Source organism: Jaculus jaculus, chromosome 3, assembly GCF_020740685.1.
Source record: "Jaculus jaculus isolate mJacJac1 chromosome 3, mJacJac1.mat.Y.cur, whole genome shotgun sequence".
NCBI lineage: Eukaryota > Metazoa > Chordata > Mammalia > Rodentia > Dipodidae > Jaculus > Jaculus jaculus.
Genome location: NC_059104.1, coordinates 122,682,411 through 122,696,903, shown reverse-complemented (window position 1 = coordinate 122,696,903; position 14,493 = coordinate 122,682,411). Strand labels below are relative to the sequence as shown.

The 14,493-nt window shown below is 41.6% G+C and overlaps 3 protein-coding genes, 1 long non-coding RNA gene and 8 other non-coding genes across 24 annotated transcripts in view; 2 read left to right on the top strand and 10 right to left on the bottom strand.

Annotated features, from left to right (window-relative positions):
* Nucleotides 1-1,307, top strand: part of Cep295 (centrosomal protein 295) — a 55,819-nt gene extending 54,512 nt beyond the window's left edge. For all 8 annotated transcript variants that reach the window (XM_045146174.1, XM_045146176.1, XM_045146170.1 and 5 more), the window contains 6 exons: nt 94-231; nt 448-499; nt 586-711; nt 789-858; nt 944-1,043; nt 1,135-1,307. In XM_045146174.1, the coding sequence (XP_045002109.1) occupies nt 94-231; nt 448-499; nt 586-711; nt 789-858; nt 944-1,043; nt 1,135-1,173 (525 nt within the window). In that variant the 3' untranslated portion in view covers nt 1,174-1,307. The remainder of the gene's footprint in view (nt 1-93; nt 232-447; nt 500-585; nt 712-788; nt 859-943; nt 1,044-1,134) is intronic.
* LOC123459510 lies at nt 1,098-1,615 on the bottom strand. Its single transcript, XR_006636299.1, has 2 exons — nt 1,572-1,615; nt 1,098-1,364 (listed from the first exon to the last, which is right to left on the bottom strand). It is a non-coding gene; the product is annotated as an uncharacterized LOC123459510 (long non-coding RNA).
* Nucleotides 1,421-1,549, bottom strand: LOC123459945. Its single transcript, XR_006636677.1, has one exon. It is a non-coding gene; the product is annotated as a small nucleolar RNA SNORA25 (small nucleolar RNA).
* Nucleotides 1,616-1,685: 70 nt separating the features above from the next.
* LOC123459953 lies at nt 1,686-1,815 on the bottom strand. Its single transcript, XR_006636684.1, has one exon. It is a non-coding gene; the product is annotated as a small nucleolar RNA SNORA32 (small nucleolar RNA).
* A 40-nt stretch (nt 1,816-1,855) lies between these two features.
* On the bottom strand, nt 1,856-10,505 carry Taf1d (TATA-box binding protein associated factor, RNA polymerase I subunit D). Of its 6 annotated transcripts, none has more exons than XM_045146178.1 (12): nt 10,455-10,505; nt 8,654-8,743; nt 7,634-8,012; nt 6,984-7,156; nt 6,371-6,425; nt 5,813-5,963; nt 5,070-5,133; nt 3,649-3,696; nt 3,289-3,328; nt 2,718-2,769; nt 2,291-2,336; nt 1,856-1,894 (listed from the first exon to the last, which is right to left on the bottom strand). In XM_045146178.1, exons 2-6 carry the CDS (start codon nt 8,722-8,724, stop codon nt 5,832-5,834), a joined length of 810 nt encoding a protein of 269 aa, XP_045002113.1. In that variant the 5' UTR covers nt 8,725-8,743; nt 10,455-10,505; the 3' UTR covers nt 1,856-1,894; nt 2,291-2,336; nt 2,718-2,769; nt 3,289-3,328; nt 3,649-3,696; nt 5,070-5,133; nt 5,813-5,831. The 6 variants fall into 6 exon arrangements, with proteins under 6 accessions (XP_045002113.1, XP_045002112.1, XP_004661937.1 ...); XM_045146177.1 differs by having other exon boundaries at nt 2,718-2,761; XM_004661880.2 differs by lacking the exon at nt 2,718-2,769.
* On the bottom strand, nt 2,157-2,228 carry LOC123459941. Its single transcript, XR_006636673.1, has one exon. It is a non-coding gene; the product is annotated as a small nucleolar RNA Z40 (small nucleolar RNA).
* Nucleotides 2,405-2,537, bottom strand: LOC123459947. Its single transcript, XR_006636679.1, has one exon. It is a non-coding gene; the product is annotated as a small nucleolar RNA SNORA1 (small nucleolar RNA).
* LOC123459943 lies at nt 2,816-2,953 on the bottom strand. The gene has a single exon (XR_006636675.1). It is a non-coding gene; the product is annotated as a small nucleolar RNA SNORA8 (small nucleolar RNA).
* Nucleotides 3,538-3,611, bottom strand: LOC123459987. Its single transcript, XR_006636711.1, has one exon. It is a non-coding gene; the product is annotated as a small nucleolar RNA SNORD5 (small nucleolar RNA).
* LOC123459955 lies at nt 3,735-3,863 on the bottom strand. The gene has a single exon (XR_006636686.1). It is a non-coding gene; the product is annotated as a small nucleolar RNA SNORA18 (small nucleolar RNA).
* Nucleotides 5,265-5,391, bottom strand: LOC123459970. Its single transcript, XR_006636701.1, has one exon. It is a non-coding gene; the product is annotated as a small nucleolar RNA SNORA40 (small nucleolar RNA).
* Nucleotides 10,506-10,581: 76 nt separating the features above from the next.
* Nucleotides 10,582-14,493, top strand: part of C3H11orf54 (chromosome 3 C11orf54 homolog) — a 37,159-nt gene continuing 33,247 nt past the window's right edge. The window contains exon 1 of the mRNA XM_045146609.1: nt 10,582-10,681. The gene's annotated coding sequence lies outside the window, so the exon portion shown is untranslated. The remainder of the gene's footprint in view (nt 10,682-14,493) is intronic.

Genomic DNA, 14,493 nt, shown 5'->3' with positions numbered 1-14,493 from the left:
AAGTCATTACACTAGAACATGGCTAAAAGGTGCTTCACATCAAGTGGTTTCTGGCTATTTCTAACTTGCTTCCTTTTTAATTGTGTTGCACAGGAAACAGAATCTGGCCATGGTATAATGGAAGAACCAGAACTTACTTTAGTAAGCATCAGTGATATCAGTATTGCTGAAACAGATTTTGCAAACTTAGCACTAGAAGAGAGTGAAAATGAGGCAAAAAGCTGTTTACAGGTAAACTTCATGTCCCTGTGTCCCTTTGAATTCTTAGGAGAAATAGGTGAAATAGAGCCAGGTGTGATGGCACACGCCTTTAATCCCAGCTCCTAGGAGGCAGGATTGCTTGAGTTCAAGGCCACCCTGAGCTAGAGTGAGATCGTACCTCAAAAAAGGGGGGGGGGAGGGTAGTAAAATGCTTGTGTATAATTTATGCATTTTTTCCACAATTAGGCTAGTGCATTAGAATCCTCAGATTATCCAGTGGTATCAGAGCAGCCAGCAGGTAAGCTGTCTCATCTGTCAGTGGGAAACCCTGCTATATATATAAAGTATCCAATTTCCTGAAACAAACCCTTCCAAAATCTACAGCTTTACCAGAGAGTTTACAAGAAGCATTTGCCAAAAGGAAAAAGTCATTTATGGAGCGATCCTACCAAAGACAAAGAGAAATACAGAGCAAAGCACGAGCCTCTAAAAACACTCAAGTAAAAACAGGTAAGGAGAAACAGCTACACACTATGGGTAGCAGGTAAGTTTCACAAGGTTTCAGATCCTACTAGTTTGTTTTTCAGGTTCCTTCCAGAGCCACAGAGGCAAAGTGTCTCTTCCTGAAGAAAGAAAGACTGCACAAAGTGCTCTGAGGTAGATTATTTGCTTCATTATATATATATTTGGTTCATTATATCCAATGCAAGGTATGGTATCCATAAACTTTCACTTCTTTCAGATTACACAATCAACTGCTTGAAGTGAAACAGCAAAAGGAACAGAAAGCAAGGCAAGAAGCTTATGCTCAGAACAGAGCAAGGGCAAAGGAATTTCACAAGGTGAGCAAGGCCTACTCCAGAATTTTCACCCTAATAAATAAAATTACCACAGCATAAAGAGCTAAATTTGACTTTTATTCTCTTTCCACAGAAAACACTAGCAAAACTTCGAGCCAGAAATATATGCTGATTTCACAGACTGTAAATATTTGCAAAGCCATTAAACTTTTATTTAAGAGATTTCCCATCCATGTGCTTCCTTCATTGTCCATCATAGTCACCTTAGTCCTGCTGAAATTAAACTTTTATTTAAGAGATTTCCCATCCATGTGCTTCCTTCATTGTCCATCATAGTCACCTTAGTCCTGCTGAAGCTCAGTCCTGAAGGGGAGAACAGAAAGATTTAGCTTTGGAACCTAAATTTGGGTGATTTGGGAAAATGTATCTCCTCAGAAAAACACAGCACTACTGAGTGACTATGTCATCCTGTGGAGAACATCAGTCTTTGGTCACAGCGTTAAGAGCTCTTGGTTTTATAGCCCAACAAGCCCTCTTTGAAATGACCCAAATATTCTTATGCATACATACCTTGCAAAAACTGATCCAGTTGAGCAATTAATTCAACATATACCTAAAGGTGATATTTTTAAAAAAGTCAGCTAATGGTAATTTGGAAGCATGCATACATATAGTGATAATTTGAAATGTTCCCAATAGGCTGACTGCTAGCCAAGTGAGCAGCATACCAAAAAAAACCTACTGGGAATTTTTTTTTACGGTCATGTCCACAGCAAATGAGAAACTGCAATTCTAAAAGCCTTGGTAATGACCATTTTACAACTTGCTATTAAAATAAGAAAACTACTACTTGCCATTATTTCCTGAGTCTCTCTGGTTGAATGACAAAGTTTCTGTGGAAAAATACATACTTCACATTACTGACCAACCCAAATAAAAGTGGGTTATATCCTATAGCCCACAAAACTTGCAGAGAGAATGGGCACATTCGGGTCCACTGCAAAGAACTCCAAGACGCATGCACCACTTTGTGCTTCTATCTTTATATATGGGATGCTAGGGAATTGTGCCCAGGCTTTGCAAGCAACTGACTTAACAAATGTCAAAGGCCATCTCAGTGTGATGGCCCTGTAATCAATCATGCATGTGTATGTCATCTGTTCAGATGGGTAGTTTCATTCAGCCAACTCAGAGCAGTTGAACATTTTCCCAATCATCACAACATCATGCATCACTGATTAGTGACAAATATTACGCGATATAGCTAAAATAAGATCTGCCATTCTTACCTGAGACCTCGAATACTGAATTCCTAGAAGCAATTTACTTTAGGTCCTAAAAGATGAATAATACAAATTACTTGATATTCTGGCAAATCTTTCACTCTTTCTTGAACTTAGGTAAAATGTTACATGTCTCATTGTCACCACTGCAATACGTTTACTGTGATGGAAGCATGACCTGTGTTTCAATTTAGCCACACTGAGCAATTCTGGACATTGACCAACAGCGTCCAATTTCATCTACAATGTGGCTTTGTGCAAGCTCCTTTCACATACCCATGGCAATCCAGATAACCAGAAAAAAAAAGTTATTTTCCATTGCATTCAGTCACAGCTCTTCTAATGTGGGCTGGACATGCCTACTGGAACTTCTCTTGTCCCTCTACTTGTATGCTTGAAAAGCAGCAGCTAACAAAAGAATTGAAAGCCTTACCAATGTAGGACAGCTGATCTGTCTGCTTCTTAACTGCTGGCACCCTAGAAAGCTGTAAAATCATGCTAATCAGCATAAACTCTAGTGTAACATTATAAAATTGTATCAATAGAAATACCAGGTTTAACTGCACAAAGCCAAGAAAACCAACGATGCCAGATATTGAATTTCTATCGCACTGTCCTTTGAACACATCAGCAGGAATAAACTGCTGAGTGCAGATACCATGCAGTGCAACTGTGATGAACTACTAAGAAGGCTCAAATTGCTAATTTACTATCATGTTTTCCTGAGACTGGATCCTAGTATGTGGCCCGGCTAGATTCAAACTTTAGATTCTCTTACCTGTGCTTTCCAAGCACTAGGATTGATTATAGGCCTGGCCCAGCACACTAGACACATCTTTCAAACATTTCAATATCCCCATTACATCAAATTATTCAGTGTTAGGATATAACCTAATTAAGTGCCACTTATAGTAGGTAGCAAATAAAAATGGCAGATGGTTTTTCTAGTCTAATATGCACATCTGTCAAAAGCACTGTCAACAGAAATCAAGTATTCCACTTACCTACACTTCTTAACATAAACATGTTCAGGTCCACTCATTCCTAGAGACAATACCAAATAAAGACTTAGCAAGGATACAATTGAGTATTCCTAGTTATTAAAACCTACAATTTAGGAGGCAGAGGTAGGAGGATCACCATGAATTCAAGGCCACCCTGAGACTGGGCTTAGAGACTCTACCTCAAAAAATCAAGAGGAAAAAAAGCCCTGCAGTCTAAATTTATTGGCCAGACCTGAGAGCTACATCCAGTTCCATCAGAATTAAGTTTTAGTTCATATCTGTATATCATTCAGCAGTTGAACAGTTTAATTCATCATGTGAACTGTATTCAAGACTATTTTGCTACAGGATGAAACTTACCTAAGCTATCATCCAGGAAAACTACAATTCTTTAGGATATGTCAACACCTATGGATAAAAAGAAAGATTATTAGCAAGTAGCACTTTATTGTTTTGTGGTTCCTTCACACAGGCTCAAGAAGTCCTTTGAGTTAAGGAAAACCACAGTGTTACTGTATGAGGCGTTTCCAACGACGTGTGGCTACTGGAAAAGCCCCATCGGGATAGACCTCAATGTGGAGACCCACATGACTGCATAAAAAGCAATGAATCCCACAATTTTTAAAAAAAAATTTTTATACTTTAAGAGGCAGAGGAAGACGCACACCAGGGCCCCTAGCCACTGCAAGTTAACTACAGGTACGTGCACCCCCTTGTGCATCTGGTTTACATAGGTCCTGGGGAAATTAAACCAGGGTCCTTAGGGTTTGCAGGCAAACACCTGAACCACTAAGCCATTTATTTCTCCATTGCAAATCCCTCGAATTTCAATATCCAATGCACCCAGGCATAAAAACATCAATGAGGATCCTGGGGTGGGGAAATAGCTGAGGTGTTGCATGCAACGCCAAAGGACACAGGTTCAATTCCCCAGGACCCATGAGCTTGATAAAGTGCCACATCCATCTGGAGTTTGTTTGCAGTGGCCGGAGACCCTGGCACACCCTTCTCTCTGCCGCTTTATCTCTAAAATATTTAAAAAATTTGATCCTAATCAGACATCAGAAATCAAAACAATTTTAAAACGGGGTGGGGAGATAGTCACTAGAACACTTGCCTAGTCAGAATGCAGTGATGGATTAGCTTCCCATCACTGTGCCCCTTCAAAGCACAGTAAAGTTCTCTTACCATGTTATTATTCTAAATCAGTACATGAACTGGTTTATTCAATTATGCTAAATGCCATCAAAAAGTAGCTGCCTGCAGAGAGGGGCTGGAGAGATGACTCAGCAGTAAAAAGTGCTTGCTTTCAAAGACTGACAGCCTAGTTTGATTCCCCAGTGCCCACTAATGCCCGATGGAAGTGGAGCATGAGATACTGCAGTGGTTTTCAAACCAGCCTGAGCTAAATAGACCCTACCACAAAAAATCAAAATGATTGCTTGAAGTCCAATCTCTATCACCTATTTCTTCTGAATGATATATATACCTCAGAATTGATGCAAGTACATGAAATATCTTAGTTGAGGTCAATTATAAATGTGGTACCTTAATATTACCAGATTAATTTAACTGTACAATTTATGAAGCTATATATGCTTCGTATTCTTATATTATAGACCTGCACTTCTCGGTTAGTGTTTGGAGCCCTCTGCAACTATTAAATGAAAACCTGGCGTCACATCACTGTAAAATTAAATTACTGTATCAGTGTCACAAATTGAAATTAAGCAGCAAAACTCAAAACCAGTTAAGATTTTAATTGGTACTAAACTACTTACTAAAACTTTCCATTCACGGCTTAAGATATCTGTATCTGCAGGCCTCATGTTCAAGATAAAAAACCTTAAAAACAAGAGACACAGCCTTAATCTATCACTCGCATATCAAAATACTGATTCAATTTCTGAGATTACCATCTGTACTTTGAAAATCAAGTCTATTCTGAGAATCAACCATCATTTTGCAATGACTGCCATATTCCTTCTTATCTGTATCAAAACTCATACTTAACAATGAGCTCTGGGTTGCAAAAGAGGATTTATTTTTGCACCTGTCTTTAAGTCTTTGTCCATCAGCTCAACAAAGACAAGGACAAGTGCCACAATACAATGCAAGACAAACAGAAGATCTACTTTATAATGGCATAATTCTAAGTGACACAGGAACATTTTCTTTATTGACTGAACTCAGGGTCTTGTACCACTGAGCTACACACCAATCCAGAAAAAGGAAGCTTAGGTTATCACAGTAAGAAAGGCTCACTTTTTGCTCAGTGGTGCTTTCACGTACTCTAGAGGAGTTTCATGATTGAGGCTAACTTGGCCCAGACTTTGTCTCAGAACAGACATAGGAGTTGCTTGGGTCTCAGTGACTATAAGAGTAATATACACCTATGCTGTTTCAATGCTCCAGTAAAAAAAGCAGCATGACTTAGGAAGAGTTTAAAAGTTGTATCTTTCACAAACTTGTTTAAGTAATTTTAAGAGTTTCTTTATCCTCAGGTTAGGGCATATATACCCACATTCACTGGAGACTTTTCTTCAGGTCTTTGTCCTCTGCCCAGTAGATTTAGCTTTAGTAGTTTTTAGACACTGCAACCTTTTATTCCTGTTTTCTAAACATCCTTTCATCTTCTTTGGGAATTCGGAACTTATTATGAAACAACTGTCATCCTGCATCAAAGTAAATCAGGATTAGTAATAACTCAGAAATAGCATGCCGAGATTTTTTAAAACCCAGACGAACAGCCTCTAACAGTCATGCCACCAATTATGTTTCTTAATATTTAAGGGTGGTGTCATAGCTCACTTTTAAAGGTGGCTTGTCTGGTAGTCACACACAAGTCCCTGGAACTTAGATCAAAAATTTTTAGATATAGTGGCTGGAGAATTGGCTCAGTGGTTAAAAATGCATGCTTACACACAAGCCTGCCATAATAGGTTCAATTCCCAACAACCTACATAAAACTGGATGGCCATTTCTTTGCAGAAGAAAACTGGCGCACGCACACAAAATAAAATGAAAATTACTCAATAAATCTCCTACCCTCCAAAAATTAGGTTCAAAAGGCTACACTTACCACCAATTTGATATCACAATCATCAGGCTCAAGGTGAACTGCCTCATCTTCAGCTCTGCAACATTAAAATATAGTTTAAGCCGGGTATGGTGGCGCACGCCTATAATCGCAGCACTCAGGAGGCAGAGGTAGGAGGATTGCCATGAGTTCAAGGCCACCCTGAGACTCCATAGTGAATTTCAGGTCAGCCTGGGCTAGATAGAGTGAGACTCTACCTCAAAAAACAAAACAAAACAATATATACATATACATATATATATATACATATATATATATAGTTTAAGTCAGGCATAGTGTTGCATGCCCTTAATCCTAGTACTGAGGAGGTAGAGGCAGGATTGCTGTGAGGTCAGCCTACGCTAGACCCTACCTTGAAAAAGAAGCCAAGACAGTTACTTGAAAAGCAGACAAAATGTTGAGTGTGGTGCGTGCGATGTACACACCTTTAATCCCAGCACTTGGGAGCCAGTGATAGGAGGGTCACTATATATAAGCTGATGACACCCTGAGACTACACCGTGAAATCCAGGTGAGCCTGGGCTAGAGCGAGACCACACCATAAAAAAGAAATGATCAAGTGTCTATGACCGTAATTTTGTATGTTCCTACTTACAATTCTTCAATAGGAGATATAGAACCATCGTCATCCAGATACTTGTATCTACGACTATCAAGATCTTCTTTTTCTAAATCATCACCAACATCCATTTGTTTCAAGGATTCCTTAAGGTGGTGTTCATATTTCAGTTTTTCAATGTGGTTAAAGAATCCTCTTGCAACAGCTTGCTTTAAGGTAAAGAACACACGTTTTCTTTAACATTACAAAATGAAGTTTTTCACAGCCTAGCAGACGCTCACACCGGAACACACACCACCCCATGTATTTCTGAAACAAGAGTCCAGGTGACCATAGATACTAGTCTTCTCAAATTAAATGACATGTTCTAAGGATATCATCTATATTGACTCAATATTCAATGTACAAAATATGTATGGGAACTTGGTTAGTAAGCAGGCTTAAAGCAAACGAAATTGTCTGAACCTAAGTTTGTCTTAGGTTGTTCTTTAGGTTTGTTTAGTAAGTCTAGAATGGACAAAAACAGCTTTAAATTTACACTATACAGTGAAAAATTCTACCAGAAGCCAAAGTTAAACCTCAGGAAGCTGAAGCAGGAGGATCAATGAGTTTGAAGCTAGACTGGGCTCAATGAGACCATGGTTCCAGGCAAGCATAGGACAATTTTAAATGAAATACGAGCTCACCTCATAGGTCAAAATTTTCCTCCAGGGTAATGGCTTTTTCTCACTTTCAGGTTGTAAAAATGGAAACATAAGTTCTTTGTCTTTAATTTGTTTCCTATTTATTTGTGATTTTCTTGTGTTTCTACTTCCTTCTGGTCTTCCCCTTGGTCTTAATTTTGGCTTATATTTCCTCTTTTTGGTCTTTTTTTTCTTCTTCTTAAATCTCTCAAAAATAGCCTTTAAAGTCAAAGGTCTGGGTTCTAGTGATGAGTCACTTGATGAATCGGTTTTAACATTTGCAGGTGAGTGAGCAAACTTTGCTATGGGGTTTCTTTGCCTTTGTTTAGGTGAAGGAGCATATTGTGTTTTAAATAAGCTGCTACCAGATGAAGAGTCATCACTAGAAATAGAAAAAAGTACTGAATGATAACCAGCACACATCCTGCAATTCCAGCACTATGAAATCAGAAGTCATCTTTTGGCATGTCAAAGTCCAACCTGGACTCCCTAAGATTCAAACTAGAAAATACTCAGTCCCAAATGTACCCTTATACCTGACACAAGCTCAAGAAAACATACCCAGAATAAAAAAAAAATTAGGAATGGATCCATACCAGCCATTGTTCTGACGCCTATCTAAATTTAAAAATGTGATTTTAGCCAGTTATGGTGGTGCATGACTTTCATCCCAGTACTCAGGAGTCACAGGTAGTATAGTCATGAGTTCAAGGCCACCCAGCAACTATATAGTGATCCCAAGTCAGCTTAGGCTAGCTAAAAAAAAAAAGGTGGCACTTTATCTTTGAAGAAAAATCAGTTGCTAACACAAGTTGTCTAGTTCACTACTAAATAGCTGCTTCTAAAAATAGGTCAATTTAGTCACAAGTCAAACGTTGAAATGTGCTTTTGTAGTGTCTCACTACATTATTTACAATAAATCATTTTCATTTCCCAATTCCTAAAGTTTTACTGCCATCATTACATTTACACTTTCATGGCAACTCAAATACATTTATTTTCACTGTTAGAAAGTCCACCTACCTTTGGTTTTCAATATCCACAGCTCTTTCAGATGTGAGAGAGTCAAGAGAATCTGCTTCTGATTTATCCATCACTTGTGCTCCACACTTTCTGAAATTAGGAAATGCAGTGATGCTGACAGCTCAACACAGTCCATGCCATTATGGGAATTTTAAATGTCCACTTTAAACAGTTTGTCTTCTTTTTTAATTTTATTTTTATTTACTTGAGAAAAAGAAGCAGAGTGAGGCAAATAGAATGGGTGCGCCAGAGCCCTCAGCTGCTACAAAGGAACTCCAGAAGCCTGTGCCACCTTGTGCATCTGGCTTATGTGGGTCCTGGGGAATCGAACCTAGAGCCTTTGACTTTGCAGGCAAAAGCCTTAACCATTTCTCCAGACCTATGTCTTTTTAACACAGTCTCTGAAAAGCACTGTATTTCGAACAGCATCAGCGTACAAAGTTTCACACAGCCAGCCACACAATAATCCTGAGAGGGATGGCTCCCACCTAGAATCCCAGCACTCAGGAGGGAGTATTTCCAAGAAAGGTCAAGGCCAACCTGGGCTCTACTTAAGAACCTGATTCAAAAAACAAACCAAACCAACAGAAACTATTATTTGGTAGCCCAAAGGCCTCTTTCGAAAATCAAATGGGAACTCAGGAAAAAAAAAAATTACATTAGGCAATATACCTTCTATGTAACAAAAAATATTCTTAGGATCAGACCTCTACCCAATAAGCTACAAATTATTGGCCTGTTACTAATAAGGATTTTGCTGCTAACACCTGCGCTGTAACTGGAAACAGGAATTCGTTAAGTTTAAATGCCAGGCACTATTTTATCTCCACATTGCACCGAACAGTAAGGCGGTAATAATATGCTATAAATCATTTCACTGTTGCAGCTCCTTTTTATTTTTTTTTCGAGACAGGTTTAACTCTAGCCCAGGCTGACCTCAAACTCACAGCGATTCTCCTACCTCTGCTAAGACTAGAGGTGTGAGACACCACTACCAAATTATTGTACTATTCATTAACATTCTTAAACTAGCAAATTTCAAATACAGGAAGACAGGATCATTAATATCACGTGCCTAAAAAAACGCAATCTAACTATCTGGTCCATTGGTTTTAACAGGGTACTTGTAGCTAATTTAGACAGCCTCACACATTCACATGACTTTTTTTTTATTTATTATTTATTTGAGAGCGACAGACAGAGAGAGAAAGACAGAGGGAGAGAGAGAGAATGGGCGCGCCAGGGCTTCCAGCCTCTGCAAATGAACTCCAGACACGTGCGCCCCCTTGTGCATCTGGCTAACGTGGGACCTGGGAACCGAGTCTCGAACCGGGGTCCTTAAGCTTCGCAGGCAAGCGCTTAACCGCTAAACCATCTCTCCAGCCCACATGACATATTTTGGAACAGGCAACTTTACAAAAACAAAACAAAAAAACAATGAACCGTTAGATCACTGGTACTTGGACGTTGAATCCATTCTGAGATTCAGTGCTTTCGAGGTCCGACAGTGGCGTTTTACAGACCTGCACACTGTGCGCAGACGACTCCCGAGCATTCCAGCCCGTGCAGGGAGCTCCGCCTCAACAATGGCTGCCCAGCAGCACCAAGACACTTCGCCTGCCCCGAGTACCGAGCATCCTGGTGCACACAAGGGACCGGCGCGGACTCTCTCCAGCCAGCAGGCCGCGGGGAGCGCTCACACGGCCTCCGCCCGGCCTCCCGCCACCGGAATGCTGCTGCCCGCGACCCCAGGCCGCCGACGCGCCGGCATGTGACGCACAAAAAGAACACAGTGGCCTACCTGCTCCGACTGCGGCGGAAAGAACGCGGCGACCGCGCGGCGCGGCTAAGAGGGCGGCCGAAATCTCGCGTTAGCTTGCTGTGGGCGGAGACAGGAACCTGGGCTCCACCTGGGCTCCGCCCCGAGGGGAGGGGCGACGGGGCGGCTGAGGCTGACGCGTTGTCGGCCCCCGAGGCGGCTTGGCAGCAGCAAGCGGGACTCCTGTGCGCGATTCCGAGATCGTCTAGGTAAGTGCAACTGTCAAAACCGTTTTGCAACGATATGGAGATTGTGGGATGACGTGAGCGTAGGGAGCGTGAGCCGCCTGGAAACATAGGGTTCGTTTCCAGGTAGTCTCTTGCACCACGACGTGCTAAATTACTAGGAGAGGCTTGCACTTAGACCATGACCCCAAATCCATAACTTTGGTTTTGGAGGCTGCTGTAGGTCCTTAACAACCCCTTGCCCGCTGCCTCAAAGCGGTTGACATATACAGCCAAGGAAGGGTTTTTCCTTACTCCGCCCCCTTTCAGGATAAAGGGTAAAAACAGTTCCGGGCTGGAGAGATGGCTTAGCAGTTAAGGCACATGCCTGCGAAGCCCAAGGACCCAGGTTCGATTTCCAGTTCCTACTTAAGCCAGATACACATGGTGGTGCGCATGCGTCTGGAGTTCGATTGCAGTGGCTGGAGGCCCAGAAGCACCCGTTCTCTCCCTCCCTCCCTCCCTCCCTCCCTCCCTCCCTCTCTCTCTCTCTCTCTCTCTCTCTCTCTGTAAATAAAATAAATTAAAAAAGAAAAACAGTTGAAACTAGTTTACTTTAGTTAGGTGTCCCACAAAGTAGTTCTATTTTTTTTTTCTTTAAGATGGGTCTGGCTCTAGCCCAGGCTGACCTGGAATTCACTCTGTAGCTCCAGCTGGCTTAAAACTCAAGGTGATTCTTCTACCTCAGCCTCCCTAGTGCTGGGATTAAAGGCGTGAGCCACCACTCCTGGCCAAAGTAGTCTTTTTCTAAAACTAGTCTGATTTTATTTTTACCCCCATTTTCTTCTAGTATACAATTAAACTACTAAAACTATCTTTAGCTTAGTCTTAATGCAGTATTACAATTGTACATACCTTGAAAGTAATTTGGACCTCTTGCTCCAGATACTGAGCAACTCCAGGGGTGAAAGGTCTCATCCTATAAACAACCAACAGCATTCCAGATACCATTCTATGCAGTTACTGTATGCTTCAGAGCTGGGATCTGTCTCACATTGTCATCACGTTTGGGAACAGGTTCAGGTAGATCACTTGCAAGACTGCATGCAGAATGAAAATGCATGGTCCCTTCTTAAAAAAGAAGAGACAGCTCAGCTGTTACAAGCGCTGAGTTCAATTCTCCAGCAACTATGTCAAGACAAACACAAAAAAGAAGGGGTGATTATTCAGTGGCTAAAGGTGCTTGCTTACAAAGCCTGCAGGCCTGGTTCAGTTCCCCAGTATCTGTGTAAAGCCAGATGCACAAAGTGGCACATGCATCTGGAGTTCATTTGCAAGAGGCCCTGGCATGCCTACTCATTCTCATTCTCTCTCTCCCTCTCTCTCTTCCCCTCTCTTATCTCAAATAAATAAAATGTGTTTAAAAAAAAAAAAGAAAGAAATGGGAGGGTGGAGAGATGGCTTAGTGGTTAAGGCACTTGTCTGCAAAGCCAAAGGACCCAGATTCAATTCCCCAGGACCCAAGCCAGATGCACAAGGTAGCACTTGTGCCTGGAGTTCACTTGCAGTGGCTAAAGGCCCTGGCATGCCCATTCTCCCTCTCTTTACATCTGTCTCTCTCTTTCAAATTAGATAAATATTTAAAAAAAAAAAACAGGGCTGGAGAGATGGCTTAGCGGTTAAGCGCTTGCCTGTGAAGCCTAAGGACCCTGGTTTGAGGCTCGATTCCCCAGGACCCATGTTAGCCAGATGCACAAGGGGGCGCATGCGTCTGGAGTTCGTTTGCAGTGGCTGGAAGCCCTGGTGGGCCCATTCTCTCTCCCTCTTTCTCTGTCTGTCACTCTCAAATAAATAAATAATAAACAAAATTTTAAAAAACTTTAAAAAAGCAGGAAAAGAAAAGAAACAGGGGGATGGAGAGATGCCTCAGCAATTAAAGCGATTGCCTGTAAAACCTAATGACCAGAGTTGGATTCCCCAGTACCTGCATAAGGCAGATGCCCAAAGTGGCATGTGCATCTGGCGTTTCTAGCAGCTAGAGGTCCTGCATGCCCATTCTCTTCCCTGTCCCCCATTCTGCATGCAAATAAAAACATAAAAATAAAAGTAAGGTTTAAACACAGAAAGAAAAGAAACATGTGAGAGAGTATGTGTATTTTGGTACATACACACACACACATATATATGAATATTGTGGCTCTGCGTGACTGATAGACTGGACAACAGTGAAGCCAGCCCTATTCTAAGTTCTTATGATTCTGCTACACTGTTAATGTTCAATAAATAACTCAGGCTAGTGAGTACTCATTGTGTGCTATTATGTACTTGGAAGACATAAGAAATTGCAGTCTATGAGGAAGGAACAGCTGGAGAGATGACTCAGCACTGAAAAGTGCTTGCACAACACCTTTAATCCCAGCACTTTGGAGGCAGAGGTATGAGGATCACTGTGAGTTTGAGGCTACCCTGGGACTACATGGTGAATTTCAGGTTAGCCTGGGCTAGAGTGAGATTCTACCTCTAAAAACAAAACAAAACAACAACAACAACAACAAAAACCGCTTGTTTTTTTTTTAAATTTATTTATTTGAGAGCAACAGAGAGGAAGAGGCAGAGAGAGAGAATGGGCATGCCAGGTCCTCCAGCCACTGCAAACTTACTCCAGATGCATGCACCACTTTGTGCATCTGGCTTACGTGGGTTCTGGGGATATCAAGCCTCGAACTGGGGTCCTTAGGCTTCCCAGGCAAATGCTTAACAGCTAAGCCATCTCTCCAGCCCAAAATTGCTTGTTTGAAATGTCTGCCAGCTTTGGTTCAATTCCCTAGAACTCATGGAAAGACAGATGCATAAAGTCACACATGCATCTGGAGTTCATTTACAGCACAGAGGCCCTGGTGTGTCAATTCTTATTTTCTCCCCATCCCCAGAAATAAGTTTTTAAAAAATAGGAGTAAAGAACAAAACAAATATGATGACAGTTATACTCAATGCTATAGGATCACTCTAGACAAATTCTACCTTTTAAAATATCATGTCTACTTCATTGTACACGTGCGTGCGTGTGTGTGTGTGTGTTGTACACATGCCTTCATATGTGCATGTGGAGGCCAGAGGACAACACAGGGTTCCTCAGGAACTTCATCCATATCTCTCTCTCTCTCTCTCTCTCTCTCTCTCTCAATCTTTTTTTTTTTTTTTTTTTTTTTTTTTTTTTTTTTGGTTTTTCGAGGTAGGGTCTCACTGTAGCTCAGGCTAACCTGGAATTAATTCACTCTGTAGTCTTAGGGTGGCCCTGAGCTCATGGCAGTCCTCCTACCTCTGCCTCCCAAATGCTGGGATTAAAGGCGTGCGCCACCACACCCAGCTTCATCCATCTCTTTTTGAGAAAGGGCATCTCATTGGCTTAGAGCTCGCCAATTAGTGTAGGCAGGCTGGCCAGTGAGCTCCAGGTATCCTTCTGTCTCCCACCCTTCACCCCCACCTCCCCAACCCGTCCCATGCTGTGATCACAGGCATGTGCTACCACTCCTAGCATTTTATGTGGGTGGTAAGGATTAAACTCAAGTCCTCATGCTTGGAATGCATGCACTTTACCCACTGGTCCATCTCACAGGCCACATTCTTCTTTTTTATCAGCCGAGATGTAGCATTCCTTCACTGATGAGCCGGCATGGCATGCTGTGAAGAGTTTTAGCTTTATGGAAGTGCTTCTGCCTCTCCATAGTTTCTCTGCCCTTCACAGCTGAGTGATCTTGGATAAATACTAGATTCTCTGTGGCATAGTGGTGATTTGAATATAAACGTCCCCAGAGCCTCAGGTAATTTTTATGAAGATTCCTACTTAGTTCCCAGTT

What these genes read in the sequence shown, in the direction of transcription:
- Taf1d (XM_045146178.1), bottom strand. Translation starts at nt 8,724, where the DNA reads ATGGATAAATCAGAAGCAGATTCTCTTGACTCTCTCACATCTGAAAGA. An exon ending in ATATCTCCTATTGAAGAATT is followed by an intron (nt 6,426 to 6,983) that starts GTAAGTAGGAAC and finishes TTAATGTTGCAG; the next exon opens with AGCTGAAGATGAGGCAGTTC. An exon ending in ATTGTGATATCAAATTGGTG is followed by an intron (nt 5,964 to 6,370) that starts GTAAGTGTAGCC and finishes ACTTTGATGCAG; the next exon opens with GATGACAGTTGTTTCATAAT.